The sequence below is a fragment of the Rhinichthys klamathensis genome, unplaced genomic scaffold, assembly GCF_029890125.1.
Source record: "Rhinichthys klamathensis goyatoka isolate OS25496 unplaced genomic scaffold, OSU_Roscu_1.1 h1tg000019l_1, whole genome shotgun sequence".
Lineage (NCBI taxonomy): Eukaryota > Metazoa > Chordata > Actinopteri > Cypriniformes > Leuciscidae > Rhinichthys > Rhinichthys klamathensis.
In genome coordinates this window covers 7915139-7931962 of record NW_026606570.1, presented here as the reverse complement: position 1 = coordinate 7931962, position 16824 = coordinate 7915139, and the positions used below count along the sequence as shown (strand labels likewise).

The 16824-nt window shown below is 38.1% G+C and overlaps 1 protein-coding gene across 12 annotated transcripts in view; it reads right to left on the bottom strand.

Moving 5' to 3' along the window:
• mctp1a (multiple C2 domains, transmembrane 1a) overlaps nt 1-16824 on the bottom strand; it is a 200330-nt gene that overhangs the window by 63197 nt on the left and 120309 nt on the right. For 7 of the 12 annotated variants that reach the window (XM_056238048.1, XM_056238019.1, XM_056238065.1 and 4 more), the window contains 4 exons: nt 13224-13388; nt 12988-13118; nt 9972-10164; nt 3620-3713 (listed from right to left, as the gene is read on the bottom strand). In XM_056238048.1, the coding sequence (XP_056094023.1) occupies nt 3620-3713; nt 9972-10164; nt 12988-13118; nt 13224-13388 (583 nt within the window). The remainder of the gene's footprint in view (nt 1-3619; nt 3714-9971; nt 10165-12987; nt 13119-13223; nt 13389-16824) is intronic. The other 5 variants (XM_056238059.1, XM_056238024.1, XM_056238072.1 and 2 more) reach the window with 1 other exon arrangement.

Here is a 16824-nt window from a genome sequence, read left to right as displayed (position 1 = left end):
TACAATATAATATTTCAGTCATGTACAAAATACATTATTATAAGAAGCCGGCTCTAGAGACATATTTATGTAATCCGCTGTCCTACATGCTTTGAAATCAACTATTAATATACACATGTAAATAAATGTTTGTAATTTAAAGGAATATTGTTCTCAACCAAAACTTAAACAACAAACTCTTCATATTAGCTTTGATCTAAACTTTTTAGTCATTAAATAAACCTCCAAACAAAACAATTGGGAGCAATTTTGTTGTTTGTTGCAGAACAGAATTTTTAAAAGCTGGGGCAAAAAAAGAAACGCATTCATAATGGTACTTTTATTTCAAAATGGCTTTGCAACACGTGCAGCAAAATTAAACTGCAATACAGAATAATTCAATTTCCTGCATATGAATAACAGAAGCAAAGACATTTAGTTGACAAGTAAAATAAATGTCAGAGTGATCAATGGAAAGTCCTTGCCGTCACCAAGCATATAAATTTCAGGGGTATATTGATCGGCCTGAATATATTTTTTATTTATTTATTTATAATCAGTATTGTATTTAAATGTGATGATTACACTATTATGTGTCTGATATAATCAAATTAGTTGACTAAATTTACTGCCGCAATCTGGACTGTGAATTTCAGTTTACAGAAAAAAGCATGTGCAGTATATTGTATAATATGCACTATTTGTAAGGAAAAAATACAGCAGAACAGGTTTCAAAAATACATTTTGGAGATAAAAATAAGATTATATATATTAATGTTTGTAAAAAGAATAATAAAAAATATCTTGCTCCTATTTTCGATCAACTTTAGCACTCATTTACAATTTATGCACACAAATACTTAATTTGCCATGACTGACAGTAATTGTGAATATTTTCAGCATTCAAAAATAATTTGCATCTGTTTAAATGAATGTATATTGATAGGCGCAGGAATGTACAACCCTATTCAATATCCTCGCGGTGACACTCGGTCATCCTCGGCGACAAACTACTACGTGTTGGTGAGGCAGCTGTCTGAGCAAATTACACGCTTCGCACTGAATGAAACTTTGACTCCCCAGGTGTGGCCGAGCAGACACTGTCTGTGGGTTAATTCTGGGCAAATCCTCACAGACCGCCGAGATGAGTTCAACCTCATTCCGGCTGCAATTTGATGAGTGTGCGGCACGCTGACGTACAAAACGGTAATTACATTTTTCAGGTCTGGAAGGCGTTTTAAATGAAATGCAGGAACTGTGTTAAGCAGAGTGGAGCATTTAACCGGCCATAGGATTATCATATACAAACACACTGATGGCAGTGAGGGCAGAACAGTTCCTACTGTTGTTTGAAAACTGGTTGTTAATGAAATTGCCTCTGAAGTGATCTATGTTAAGTATTGAGTGGGTCTATTCAGAAGGAAAGCAGTCTCCTGTCCCTAAATACTGTTGGTTTTACACACTGTCACCATTTATCCTGCTGGCCTGGAGTGGAGGCACTCCAGATAAAAGCCTCAATTAATTACAATGAAAAACAGACAGAAAGGGGGGGTGGGACAAAAAAAAAACACACTCGGTGATGCAAGAAAGAGAACTAAGATTTCCCTCTCTTTTTCTTTCCCTCTCGCCCACATTATCTTTTATGTCCACTCTCCTTCCACTTTTCCCGGACTCTCCCTGTCTCCAGTGAGCTCTCTATTAGAGAAGGCACTGTTCCGTGGCCCGTAACCTTGTTGGCTGACACCTCGGTGCCAGGGCCGATTGAGACGGTGAGTCCGTGAGCGAGCCGGGGCTCTTAGAAAAGCTTTGTGCGCCGGCGCTTTGTGGCGGGAGAGGAGTGTGAAATCAGAGCTCATGAGGAGGCCGCGGTTCCCCAGGGAACGCCAGACCGTGCTACGAGGTCAACGTAGTGGGCCGGACTCCCGGAGAGGAGCGAGTAAAGGGGTGATTGCAGAACTGTGCGGGAAGGGGGAGGCTGAAGGGTGTGAGAGAGGAGGGGGGGTGTTCTGCCATTGAGCATGTCTTAATTAAAGGCGTCGATTAGGCGATTAGAGAGGCAGAGAACGCAAAGCGCTTAGCGGAGAGGAACCTCGCGAGATGCTCCACCTTAAGAGTGACGGTGCTAATGACCTCTACGTCTCTCACTCTCTCTCTCCGTCTTTTCGCTCTTTCTCGCTCCAGTTTATTTCTGCTGCCTCGCACCTCATCTGCAAACGATTGTGCGGCCTTGATTAATATTCTTGTGCTGCAATTCTCAGCTTTGTTTCACACAAGTGGTCAAATCAAACTTAGGACTGACATTGCCTACAAAACTTTCAAAGCTAAACTAATAGCTTTTAATGTTCATTAAAACTGAATTCCAGAAACTCCAGAACTGCCAATTCTAGGTTTGACCAATGGTAGATGTTTCAGAGTGTTTATACAGCACTTTATACAGTGAATACAGCCATTATTTTTTGCAATTGTGCTTGGTGACACTAGTGGTGCAGAAATTACACACTACATCTTTTAATAAAGAATTCAAAAAGTCATGTGGGTTTGGAGCAACGTACGGGTGCATAAAGGATTTTGTTTTAATTTTGGGTGAACTACACAACCGTTTATGCTAAGAATTTTTAAAAAGCAGTCTTCTATGCTCACCGAGGCTGCATTTATTTGATCAAAAATAGAGAAAAATGTTAATTTTGTGCAATATCATTACAATGTAAAATAACAGTTTTCTATTTTAAAATAATATTAGTATATTTTGATAGCTTTTAAAATGTATTTTATCCCTGTCATGGTAAAGCTGAATTTTACTCTAGCCTTCAGTGTCACATGATCCTTCAGAGATCAGTATAATATGCTGATTTGGAGCTCAAGAAACAGTTCTTATTATTATTAATGTTGAAAACAGTTGTGCTGGTTAGTATTTTTGTGGAAACCGCAAAATATGTTTCAGGTCGTTTTTCAGGATTCTTTGATTAATAGAAAGCATTTATTTGAAACAGAAATTGTGTAACACTATAAATTTTTATCAATTTAATGCATCGCTGCTAAATAAAATATTAATCTCTTTTTTTTTTTAAATACAAACAAATACAAACTTTTGAACGGTGGTGCATTACTTTAAGCACGGTTAAAAGGCACACAGAAATATCTTTATTTGAATATAACAAACAGCATCTGGTTCAGTTGCAATGAGGTCACGTTCTCAAAACAAATGGCAAAAAAAGGACAAAAAACAAATCTAATACATTTAGATTTTAATTCTGGTGTAGTATTAATAAATGACTCAAGGTAAGTGTGTTTGTTAATGTCTCACTCCGACTCCGAATAAGAAACAATTGACTGTACCATCTCCAATCTTTTTTTTCAACTTGATAATTCATAGTGCCAGAAACTAGGCCTGTCCACCGCAGACCTAATTAAAAGTAAGAATTAATGGAAACCAGAGCAGACGCACAAAAAAAAAAAAACTTTAAGAGGAACAGTGATCTCAGAAGCCAACAATCCATTAGCACAGAGCAGAATGCAATATTATCAGCCTCCTGCTGACCATTCCAAGGGAAATGATAGTCTTTATCAGTAACTGCGGAAAACGGAGTGAGAAATCATATGTCAGGATCACTGTGTGTGTGTGTGGGAGGGTTTTCCTTACCTGTAACATCAGCTGCCATCAGCCCCTCCGCTCGGATCACCTTCACCTGCACCATGCCCACATCTTTAATATTGTTAAAGGATCTGAGAAGACTCTGTTGAGGTCAAAGAGGGTAAAAAAAAAAAAGCATTTGAGAGTATATGAGACTCCATATCCACACAGCTAAGGAAAACAATGCTGAGAAGCATCTGATCATTTAAGTTGCTAAAAAATGAATGAATTTCAAAGCACACAATAACAAAATATTAAAGAAAAGGCATCTGCAAACAAATGATACTAGATCTTTACTTAACACTAATTTCACTTAAATAAAACTTTGCTTGTGTTTGTGCGATATATCAGTAAAATACAGTAAATTACACTTTGTACTATATGAAATAAATATGAAATGACATCCATTTTATAATGTAAAAACAATTTTACATTTTTAAGTGTGGCACAATTGTCCCAAATACTTTTTTGCAACTAGCGTATATACTTTGTGAATTTTGTAGGTTTAAGAAAACATACTACTTACTGAATTAAAATGATATAAATATTAAACAAAAATCAGTCAACTAGAATACATTTTGTCTAGAGGTCCGATACAGGAATATTCCCTTGTTCTACGTAGACGCAAGATTTAGAACAAATACAGATGCATTTAAAATACAAATGCATATAAAAAGTAATCAGTGAGAAGAGGAAAATAAATTAATAAAACGAAATAAAAATGAATGAAACAGTCAAACCCAAGTTATATCAATTCACTATCAGAGTGTCCATACTCACATTCATGTTCATCCAAAAAAGAATTTCTTATTCTAGTCATTCAGTTTCAGATAACTAATAACTGTGAGCAATTAAATGAAAAGTAAAACAGAAAATACTAGCAGAGACGCCAATAATTTCTAAAACGGTAAATCTTCGGGAGGAGGATAAACTGCTCAAAGACAAGTGCATCAGCAAAGACACTTAAGCATGATTTATGAGCGAGTCAATTACGCTCATACCGATAAAAGCCTCTCATTGAGAGACCATAATACTCCATTACAGTTCCTTTGTGTGTCTTTTGTAGCATTAAAGGGGCTGACATTTAGCCATGAAACAAACTAGGCATCACACACTAACTGTGTGGTCACAGCATGAGTAATCTATCTCTCTCTCTCTCTCTATTCCCCTCCCTTTTCTCTACATTGTATAGTGTACAGTTTTGTCACACAAAAATAAATATGTATACAGTGTATATACACATATATATATATATATATATATATATATATATATATATATATATATATATATATATATGTATATCACAAACTAAATAGCGAATTAACAGACTTAAGTCTTCTGTTCCTCAAATTTTTTCCTTCTTCTAAAAAAAGATCCTAGTAATAATATTTCCTCTGAAGCTTTAAAAGAGACCTCAAAGATGTTTCAAGTTGTGTCATACCATCTGCAAATATATATATTTTTCTGTACCTAATTCTTCTAAAATAGATGGTTCCTTAGCTCTAATTATGTCAATTCACTTTTAAAGCTCTAAACAATTAAGCCAACAAATGTCTCAATTGTTTGTTTTAATTTCTCCTAAGGATTTTAAATGACGCAAAGCTGAGAAGCCTCCTGGGCTATAAAAAAAAAACACCTCTGACCAATAAAACCGCCTGTGCATGTGTGTCTAATAATTTCACAATGATGGAAAGTTCTCCATTAAATAAAATATGTCTGTACATTTCTTCCCTCCATATGAACCACAGAGTGAAAGTTGAAGTAACTCTTGTGACATTTCTAGACGGACACTTTCATGTGTGCAGAGTGAATGGACCTGGACTGACAGAGACGACACAATCTCACTGGTGCGCCTTCAAAAGCACTGGAGACTTCACTTTAATTCTCTTCTTGGCAATAAGCCCTGCACATACCCAGAGGAATAATTATAATTTGAATTCTCAAGTGCAGGGCCAGGCTGCAGACTTAATTCATTATACACTCGGACTGCATTCGCCTGTTACGAACGATATTATTGTTGAAAAATCCTCTGATAGCACACGAGTGAAGAGGAGGGGGAAAAAATCAAGTGATGATTGAGGGGGAAAATGTATTTTTCCTCATACATTCAATACATGATTTCTCAGTAGATATCAAGGGCTTGTTATTTATGATTATTGCAACCTTGAAGAAAAGTGACCCTTTTTTTTGGAGCTGGTGCATTTCCATAGCAGAGGAATTTCTGATTTGCAAAGGGTGCTGGCTTTTCAGTCCCCTAAAAAGACAGGCAAGGAGATTGAAAAGCTCGGGAGATGAGGCCTCTTTATTTTTTTAATGAAAGGCTGAAGAATATTTTCCCACCCCCCTCGGCTTTGGGGCCGGCAAGGCAAGGCCAGCTCATATGGTACGCTGAGGAGGAGTGCGGTTTAGTCCCATTACAGGAAAGGGGTAGCACATAAACACTTGCGCACACACACACACACACACACACAGAACCCCTTCTAACCCCCAACCAGACAGTAGGGACCGAAAAGGGAGAGAAGGGGAGGGGTGAGATGGCGGGGCTGTGTCTTGAGTGACAGCTTGTCACCGTGACGTCTTATTCCATCTCTGTTGTGGAGAAAATGAATGTCACCGCGCGGAGCCTTATGACTCGCTGTCATCTCGCAGGCGCTCACCTTTTATCAATGCTCTAAATAACATTTCAAGCCCACCGTCTCCAGCCGGACAATCCGGTCAGGGGACATTAAATCGGATGACTGTGAAATGTCATAATAAAAATGGAATGCTAACAGCTTCCACCCCCCTCTTCCCTGCCTCTCTCTTTTTGCTGCTCTCTCCCTCCTTTCCTCCTACTTCCCATCCTTACACACATACACACACACATTGCTTTACTTGTTCACATTTTGATTTGGAAGCGAGTGACAGGGCCAGAGAGGAATTGTGCGCCACCACTTCAGCAGAGGTCACCCTGGCCCTGATGCCCATTAACGTCCATTACACACGAGTCGCCCGCACTCACCTGACTACTATTAAAATGCATAATTTCTCTCAGCTTACAACAACAGCTGTGAAGTGTAGACAGATGCAGTCTTCCTCTCTGGGAATATTGCGAAATAACTGCTTAAAGACTAAGCTTCATGAGCTCTAAAAAAGATGCAATCGTATTTGAGGCTCAGTCTTTCCATTTTTAAAATCCAGAACGACTCAAATAATGTGATTTATGTATTTATTAATGTGAATTAATTAATTCAATTAATACAATTATTATTATACTATTGTTCTTTATTAATTCTTATAAATGAATACTTTTACCCATTCATTATTGTGATAAAAGTATTATTATTATTATTATATTGTTCATTATTATCTCATCAATAGTTGCATTTATGCGTTTATTAAATGTAGATAAAAATGAATTATTATTATTACTGTTAATTGTTGGATCGTCAATTAATATTTTATTATGCACTTATTAAAGGCAAATAAAAATAAATATATAAATAATGCATTATTATTATTTTGTTATTTGCTAGCAGGCCAATAAATAAATAAATAAATATCAAATTAACATTACCCATGATTAATAAATGTTGCACAAGTACATTTTAACTATTGCCTTAACTAATTCAACATATACAACCTTAATGTAAAGGGTTACCAATTTTCACCGATCTCATAAACAATGTATTGTGCGCACACAGAAAAATCAAGCCACCTCAACTTTAGGCAGAAATCTCTACATAAGCTAAATGAAAAACATACATTAATTTTGCCTAGGTCTCTGTCATGTAAAGCTTGTGGAGTAAATCAAAGAGTTGGAGATGTGGCATGACGTGCTGAATGACAGGTAAACGGCGACAGACGTCTTCATTCTGTGCCTTTAACAAACCTTGACAAAGCTCTCGTGCCCACACACCCTATGTGCAAAGCACTGAAAGCCATCTGATATGCCTCCTCCACTTTAATGATGTATCTGAGCCTGGTGCAATGCTGCATTTAAAATACTTAATTGTGTTCTATGCAACCCCCCATCCCCGACAAGTGAGGGCATCCACAGTTTAAATTGGAGCATCTGCAGTTTCACAGCATCTCTATACCTCCACCACCCAACATCCCGTTCTTAAACACTTTATTTGTTTGGAGGCAGCCCCCCTAGCACTTTAACAGCAAGCGTTGATAACTAGTTATGGGTGGCTATTCGGTTATCCTCAGACAGCTGATCAAACAGCGATAGAGAGGTAGAAAACGTTGGAAGCCCACGCTCTCACTTGTGCCCCTGGCCCCATCACTTTCACATACGGCTGGACCACCACCCTGCCTGGGATAATCTGTTTAAGGCATATTGTGCGGCACTAACACCGGCACTTTCTGTTATCTGCCACGCTTGATAAGGTACATCTCTATTAAATTCACTTCTGTGAACGGGTGTCAAGCAGGGAACGGGGAATATGCTAATAGTGGGGACAAATTAAAGTATTTTTTTTTAATCCACTGTCCCATCCTCCATTTAGCCCCCCATCTACTCTGGAGCATATCTGTCCCCATCGGACTGCAGGCTAGGGTGCTAATGAATGCCTGGATGCAGAGAACAAGGTGGGGGAGCGGGTGGGGAATGAGGGAGCGGAACATCCATCCTTTGCCACAAAAAAAAGACTGGTGTTGTGCAAGGTGAAATAGCTTTTCTTTTCATTTTGCACACCAGCCCCTCCTATCTCAGCGACCAGTACCCCATCCCCCCCCCCCCCACCACCACCCCTCCTTGTCAGAAGACACAAATTTCTCCTTCCAATTCTGATCCAACAGCTCCTTCTAGTGGACGTGGGGCGCAAGGTGGCGGCGCAGAGCACGATGCCGGTAGCCCGTAATGTGCACGGTTATGTAGGTCACCCGTCCGCCGTTTGGCCTGTGGAGTGTTTTCCACTGGTACTTAACCGAAGATCAAACACATCTCCCAGCATGACTTCCCACTTCAATTAGAGCAGAGTATTGCGCACAAACCCGTGTTTCGCCAAGAACCAGGTTAGCGAAACACACTGCCTTCGAAAGCAAAACTAAACACGTTAGGGCTCTAAAAACGGTTGCGATTCAAAAGCATCTTCTGACGCGTTACACCCCTGAGAGCAGCTGTATCGAGCAGACAAGAGTGTGAACAAAAAGTGGCCCTTTTGTTTCAGCCCTGTCCCTCGCTATTGGCATGTAAAGAGGTGGCAGAGAGCCGCAAATAGCGGCGAACGAAGGGTTAACGGGCTAAAGACAAAGCGAAAGGCTGAGAGCATTGTGCTAAAGTGAGGACTGGAGGGCCTCGGGGCCATGATGGGCCAAAGGCCTCCGCATAGGGACACTGGGCTCCTTTCAGCCTGGGCTTTTCAAGAGCACACCCTGCCTGAAAAGAGCCTGTCACAGCCCCCCACTACTGCTCTCCTTCACAGCTCTCTATCCCAAATCAGCACCTCTCTCCCTTTCCTCAGAGAGCGGGGAGGCCCGATCCGTCTCTCTACAGGCCTGAACCAATCTCTGGCCCCCAGAGGTTGAGCGCTTTTCAAAAGGAGGTCATATCACTGAGGTTCTGCCAGGTCTGAGAACCCAGCGCCAACTGAGATGCAATTCAGCTCCATCTATGCATATGAGGCACATATACTCTGAGAGAGGACACTTCAATACGGTACTTTAACAGAACGCTATTTTTGATGATATAGGGACAGAAAGTTTGGACTAAATGATGTGGTGTCGCTCTAAAACACAAGCGACACTTGTATTTTACAAGTTTGTAAAATATTTTCAAATTCTTAAGATCTCAAATATTTTCTTAAGAGGATCCTGTTGTTGTTTTTTTAAAGAAAAAAGTAGAGATTAAGCAAAAAATCACGTGACACATAATCATGACCGATTGTTTACATTACTGATCATTGATGTCACTTCAGAGTACTCTCTCTAGTAATAGTAAAATGTATTACATGTAACTAGTGTTATGATGTGATGCTTAATATTTAAAACAACCCGATAAATTCATTCAACATTTTACCAAGCAAGCATGCTTGAGCTTCCTTTTACCATATCTGATGTGTGCGTTGATGAATGTTTATATGTGAAATTAGTTTTTCTCTTTATGGACTTTTTGAAGTGACGTAGTTGCTTAGACTGTCAACGGAGGGACAGAAATTCCTCAGATTTCATCAAAAATACCTTCATTTTTGTTCCAAAGATGAATGAAAGTCTTGTGGGTTTAGATTGACATGAGGGTGCGTAAATGATGATAGGATTTTCATTTTTGGGTGAACTATCCCTTTAAGATGCTATTTAGCAAGTTTATCAAGTCATAATTCTTGCTGGCTGTACACTCCCAGTGTTCTTCTGAATATAAGATCTTTGTCCTTACATATCTGTGAAGAATCTCTTTCCTCTCACGGGGGTCGTCCAATATGTTGACAGACAGGTCAGCGATGGAGACAGCAGCAGAGGCTGTGAGGGTGACCAGCAGCACCAGCGTACCCTCGCCCTCATCCAGAGGCACGTCCAGTCTGTGAGTGCACTCTTTTGACAGAAGAGAGAGGTCCACCTGGCACCTGAAACTCACACACACACACACACACCATCATAATCATCATATCACATCTTATATTGTCTTGCAGGTTTTCATGTGTAAAACAATAGAAAGATACAGTTGGAAAGAAAGAAACTGACATTGCAGTGAGAGAAACAAAGGAAAAGCTAAATCACCAGCATTGGAGAAACAAAATGTTAAACAAATGGGTATTTATTTTACTGAGGGCATCATGCTGCCTTTGAGAAATTAAACTACATAAAACACTTTCTATAATTGTTTCCCCATCACTCAAACTGTTATACACTAATGTAATTTACTCCGCATCTCAGATGTTATACAAAATCGTCATTTTGTAATGGAAATGACAGCAATGAAAATACAGAAAGGACATTGTACAAAAAATGTTGCTATGCTAAAGTAAACTTTATTGCTTGCATTTTATGTTTTCTAAATACATACAGTACAATTAAATATTACTTCTAAACTTTTGTCATAATTTGAACAAAATTACATCTAATATTGCATCTCAAGCTCTTCACTGACACTGTTCTCTCCTTGGTAAACAAGTAAACTAACTTTTAAAAAACTATAATTTGATAAAAAATGGTTTTGGTTTTGTTAAAAATGGCACTCTTGTTAAAATTTGGGTCTTTAATTTGGTCAAAAACAAATGTACAAATACTCTGTGAAGTTTAATGGTGAAAATTAAAAGTGATGTTGTTGACATGACAGGTGATTTTGTGTTGGGGAAGAAATGATTTAGTCATTTCCAAGTCAAAACTGAAATGCAGAATGTATTATGATTTAAAAGAAAAAGTAGTGTATGGATGTATAAACTTATCTTGGAAATCTATAGACCTTATGCACCAGAGAAATGTGGGCGCCGTCATCTTTAGAATATTGTCTTTGAACTTCTGTTTTTGCGGTCGCTCTGTATATTTCTATGGCATCGCTGTCCAGGAGTAATTAGCTGGTGAAGTGGATTTACTTATTGTAGAGTTAACAAAAGTTATCATGAGCATTGTAATGTTTATCATAAGCATTGTAAAGCAGATGTCTTAACAAATGTCGACCAGGAAATTTTTTACGAGCAGTTCATTCATACCTATGCAAGATCGCTGTGAAAATACAGACCGGAAGTCAAAAGACAACGAGCGCAGCGCTGAAAAGGGGCGGGGCTACATAAGGTCTATATGAGACCTATTTTAATGTGATTATTAAAACAGAGCGATCCTGTTACGATTTATTATCTGATTTAGAAACTGATCACTTTTTATCAACATTCCCCAACACTCTAGTAGCAACAAAGAAGAAGAGAGAAAAAGTGCAAGAGGCAGAAAGAAAGCACAAGAGAGTAAACGGCTAAATAACTGCTATAGAATACAGTGTGTTCTCAGCGAATAATTCATAAATATTCCTCTGCTTGTTCCCACTGTGACAATGTGTTTTTCTCTTCAATTGATCCTGAATGGGGTAAATAATGTGAACATCAGTGCTGAACAACTTAAGCAGATGAGTGTTTAAAGGGGGGAAATAGCCAATTACAAGAATGCCACCCGACCAATCCTGACATGCCACCTCTATGAACGACTGTAAGCTGGACGACTGGTGTAGGGGACAGACAGGAAACGAAGTAAACTGCTGCCTCATTCCCACATCGCACAGCCATTAACTCTGCTGTCACTTCTAATGGGGTTTTGTCAGAGGCTGAGACTCTCGAAAGACCCTCTTTCTTTTCACACACACACAGTCTACGAGAGGACAGTTTAGACTGGAGCATGAATGACTGCCATATATACAGCAGACCTGTTATTTAATTGAGTGCAACATTCGGGTTCCCAAAACAAAAACTTATTTTTTTAATAAACCCTTAAAGACTGCCTTACTGTAGGCTATACAAGGGTTGTTAATCGATACTATTTAAAGCCGTTAGCCTGCATTATTTTAACTTACTTTATAAATAATCATGTTTAAACAGCAGAATTCGAGATGAAAAATTACATTACAGAAAATTCCACTAATCAAAAGTCGAAACAAGCAAAAATGCGCCAAAAGATCTTGTTAGCTTCGCCCATGAAACAAAAATGATCAGAGATCAAAGCCTAAAATTACACAAAGAGTTTGATTATTGTACTAAATTACATAGCATTTTATCTAAATAAATTATTTAAGTGATTGGAATAAAAATAAATGCATTCAGTTTTATAGTGGTTCTCAGCATTCATTCAAAGGTAGACTAAGATATTTTACAATTATATTAACTGATATTACAATTAAAATAAGAAAATTCTGTAAATACTGAATGTTCTTCAGTGTTTAATAAATGTGTTTTTTAACTCACAAATGGCAATTTCTCTATAATTTCTTCTCAATAAAATATTTTAGGGCTTGGCATAACTAGAAAACTGCATATTCATTATAGACATTTTTAAAACTGTTTTAAGATTTATTTTGCATGACTTTCCCAGGTCTAAAAATCACACTTTTAAATGTCCATCCTATATCAAGGTTTTCAAACAAACAAACAAATACATGTGTTCAATTACAATAAATTATTTGAGTTTACTGCTTGATTTTTAGCTGTTTTTTGTCTTACTTTAAATTATTAGTCATCTTGCACCCCCTTTGGAAGTTTGCTGAGAGCCACCGCTAAAAAGCATAGTAAGTTCCTTCAAAAACAAATAGGCCTTTTTGACCCCCCACTCATATTACTGCAGTGAATGTCATATCCACGTTTCCAAAAAGATACAATATTTAAGATATATAATTAATCAGATCAGACCATGAGAACATGAGAATAACAAAACTCCATATAGCCTACACAATAAAAGCCACGTGCATGACCAACCTGCCCATAAAGTCATCTTTCTTCCCTGCATCTTTGTCCCAGACGGTGACGTCAATGAAACCACCCTGTTCATCAAACAGGTGGAAGTCAAACTGCTCTCTCCACTGGGGGTTTAGTGTTTTTGGTATCGTCTGCACAGCAGAAAAGAAACACACTCGATTAGAATTTACATTACATGAAAGAAAAAGTCTCAAATGAACAACAAACAACTGGAATACAGCTCATGTGGACCATACCTTACTTTTGTACTTTTGATGTCCCATTCTGAATTTGACATAAGGGTCACTGAGGCCATTGGCGTCCATAGGCTGGAGGTTATGGGCCTCAATGAGACTGATGCTAACTATGCCTCTCCACAGCTGAGCCTTCCTGTGAATGTCTGATAACCTCAGACTCTGATGCTGCAATGTGACACAAACACACACCCGTACATACTCACGTCAGGCAGGATACAAACCAATGTGAAGAGAAAGTCAGTGAAATGACTAAAAAAGATGCAAAAAATTAAATGTGAACAGCAAACAATGTGTTTGTGGTTAAAAATGCAATGTACAACAGTGCATAAAGTTCAGCAACATGAAAGGCATATTTTGGGGTAAGTAAGGAAAACATAAACAGAGACAGCACTGCAAAAACAGAGACAAACAGACATCAGCAAACACAGACATCAGTGTGTCAACGGTATCTTTCCTCAAGTAAGTTAACGTAAAACATGAACATACTACTGTGCAAATGTTTGAGGTCAGAAAGATTTTTTAAATGTTTTTGAAAGAAGTCTCACCGTGTCCTAGCGACACGCGATAAAAGGTATCTTTTCCATGTTAGTATGAGTTTTTGTCCTAACCAGACGATTCTATTTTAGAAACGGTTTCTATTTTTCTGCGACGTCGCGACTGGAACAACAAACAGTGTGGCAATGATAAGCTCAGGTAATGTGTGTAGGCTATGTGCTTTGTTTAATGTTAAAAGCGTGTAATGTGACTTTGAATATCATTTAACGTTTATGCTCCCAGCTTTGTAGCAGCTAGCCGTAAAAGGAAATGTTGTAATATTTGTGAATTTGATTATATAACGTTACTTATCCGTTTTCTTGCGAGTGCCGTCAAGATTACTCTATATGCTGTGCACTTGCCCGCCAGAGACTGCCCACACGCTGTTCTGATTGGCTGTGGGTTTTGATTGATTTTGACACATTTCTTTTTTTACAGTCTATGAAATTTTTTTTTTTTTAATTTTTTTTACGCATATCTCCATCTCGTAGTCGCGTGAGTTTATGACAGGCAAATAGATTGTCACTGGAATCTTATCGCATCACGTCTGGTTAGGACACGGTGTTTTATGCTGCATTTATTTGATCAAAAATACAGTAAAAGCAGTGATATTGTGAAATATTATTACAATTTAAATTAACTGTTTTCTATTTAATTATATATTACAATGTAATTTATTCCTTTCACTCGGCGGCCATCTTTGAAACGCATCTCGGGCAGTTCTCCAAATCTGTTCACCAAGCTTATGAATACATTTCAGATTTGAAATCTGACAACTGTCTTCTTAATTTTGTTTCTAAATACTGGAATCATGACCACAATTTTTTTTTTTTTTTTTGCAGGATTCTTTGATGAATAGAAAGTAAAAAAAAAAAAAAAAAACATTTCTATGAAATAGAAATCTTCTTTAATATTTTAAGTCTTTACTGTCACTTATTACCAATTTAATTCATTCTTGCTGTATAAAATCCTACTGACCCCAAACTTTTGAATGGTAGCATATGAAATAAACAACAGAAGTCTCATCAACCTCTTCTAAGATACAGTCCACATATAGGGTGAATCTCATGAAGAAATGTTTAGGTTATATTTAATCCACAAAAAAAAAAAAAACGTCAGTATTAATTTGCAGAACAGAAAATTAAGCCTATTGTATAATTAAATTAAGAATAAATTAAATGTAGTACAACAAATACTAGCATTATAAAAAAAAACATATATTTATTTATGCCTTACATTAATGAGAGAATAAAAGATGCTAAAGTCTACTACTAAGTAGGTTTTAATTGTCCTAATTAAAGGCATAGTTTATCCAAAAATAAACATTCTGTCATAATTTACTCGCCCTCAAGTTGTTCCAAACATGTATGAATTTCTTTCTTCTGCTGAACACAAAAGAAGATATTTTGAAGAATATGGGTAACCAAACAGTTGATGGACCCGATTGACTTGTATGGAGGCAAAACAATTATATGGACATTAATGGGGCCCATCAACTGTTTGATTACCGATTTCAAAATATCTTCATTTGTATTAAGCTGAAGAAAGAAGTTCATACAGGTTTGGAACAACTTCAGAGTGAGTAAATGATTAAAAGAAATGAGGCAAAAATTCTTCATGTCTTAAAATAGCTTAAACTCCACACCCTTGCCTCATTTAGTATATGCGGTTCTATGAATATGCAAATTAGCCCCACCTCCACTCACTCACACCAGCTCAGAGATTCACTCGTTGTCGATCAGACGTTGACGTGATTGGTAACAAGGTAGTTTGTGACGTAAGAAACACCAGCGATTTCAAACCACGGTTTTGAGATAGTCTTTGGTTCACTCCAGTTTTAAAGTCCCTGTAAAGTCAAAATTAAGTATGTGTTTGTCACACCACAGAAAAATGTGTTATTAGCCACCCAGCCAAATTTGAATGTTAAAAAAGCCTGCAGGTGCATAAAATAAGCTATCAAAATCTTGAAAAAATAAGCATTATTCTCTGCTCTCAAACGCTGGGGGCGTGTCCGCTGGCTGCGCTGAAACCACGCCCACTCGCGGGAAAGCTGCCGACGCTGATATTAGGTGATATTGCTTTCAGGACGGGGAGATGAAGGCCGAGGCGGGAGATAGTCGGTTCGGCCCCATTCACAGTAACAGCGGATTATCAGTGAATCCCAGTTGTCTCCGACGAAACTATCCGGTGTAAAATGACCACAATACGCATCCAGGTAGTACGCATTTCCGTGACGAAGGCATAGCTAGCTACTAGCAAACTGTAGGGTGTAGTAACTAATAGTACTGACAGTAACTCGCGATTGAGAGGCGAACTGATGCGAATGTGCTCTATTGTTAGGGGAGGGGCCAGCCTCAGGGGCTCCTGTGCGTCATCAAGTAGGGGCGTGTCCAGGAGCTCAGGGGCTCCAGTTTGTCATCGAGCCCCCGTTTTAGCCCCGCCCAAAAAATCCGGAACACAGCAATGGTGAAAAACTGTTTAACGGTCTAACTCCACAATTCAATACTTCACAGTTCACAGTTTCTGTAATGTGTTTTAGCAATACATTTCTAACATTTATAATGTGTTTAGATTTTTTTTTTAGAATTGCCTTTACAGGGACTTTAAGGAGAAAATACTCAGCAATCGTGCTGACTTATGAATTTGCACATGGTTTGTCTAAAAAACCCACATAGACATACAAAAAACATTAAAAGCTTGATTTTCACCACAGGGGGACTTTAATACACTTTACTTTATGAAATTTAAGTTCCCTTTACGTAGGTCACTTTCAACATTGTGTCGAAATACCGACAGTAGGGGCCGACTTGAGAGCCCCAAACACCTCTGACGTATTCATAAAAAAACAATGGAATTGGCGTGTGGAATTTGCATGCCAGGCCACGCCCCCGGATATACAGGCATATAAGGCAGGCTGGCTTGCAAACACACATCAGCTTTGTTCTTCGGAACCTAAGCCAGCGTCTTCTCACTCTGCAAGAGAAACAAATCCATTCATCTCTGCAATAGGGCATCTGCTGCTGGAATTCATCACAAAAGCGGTCTCTCTATTCAGGGTGCACAGATA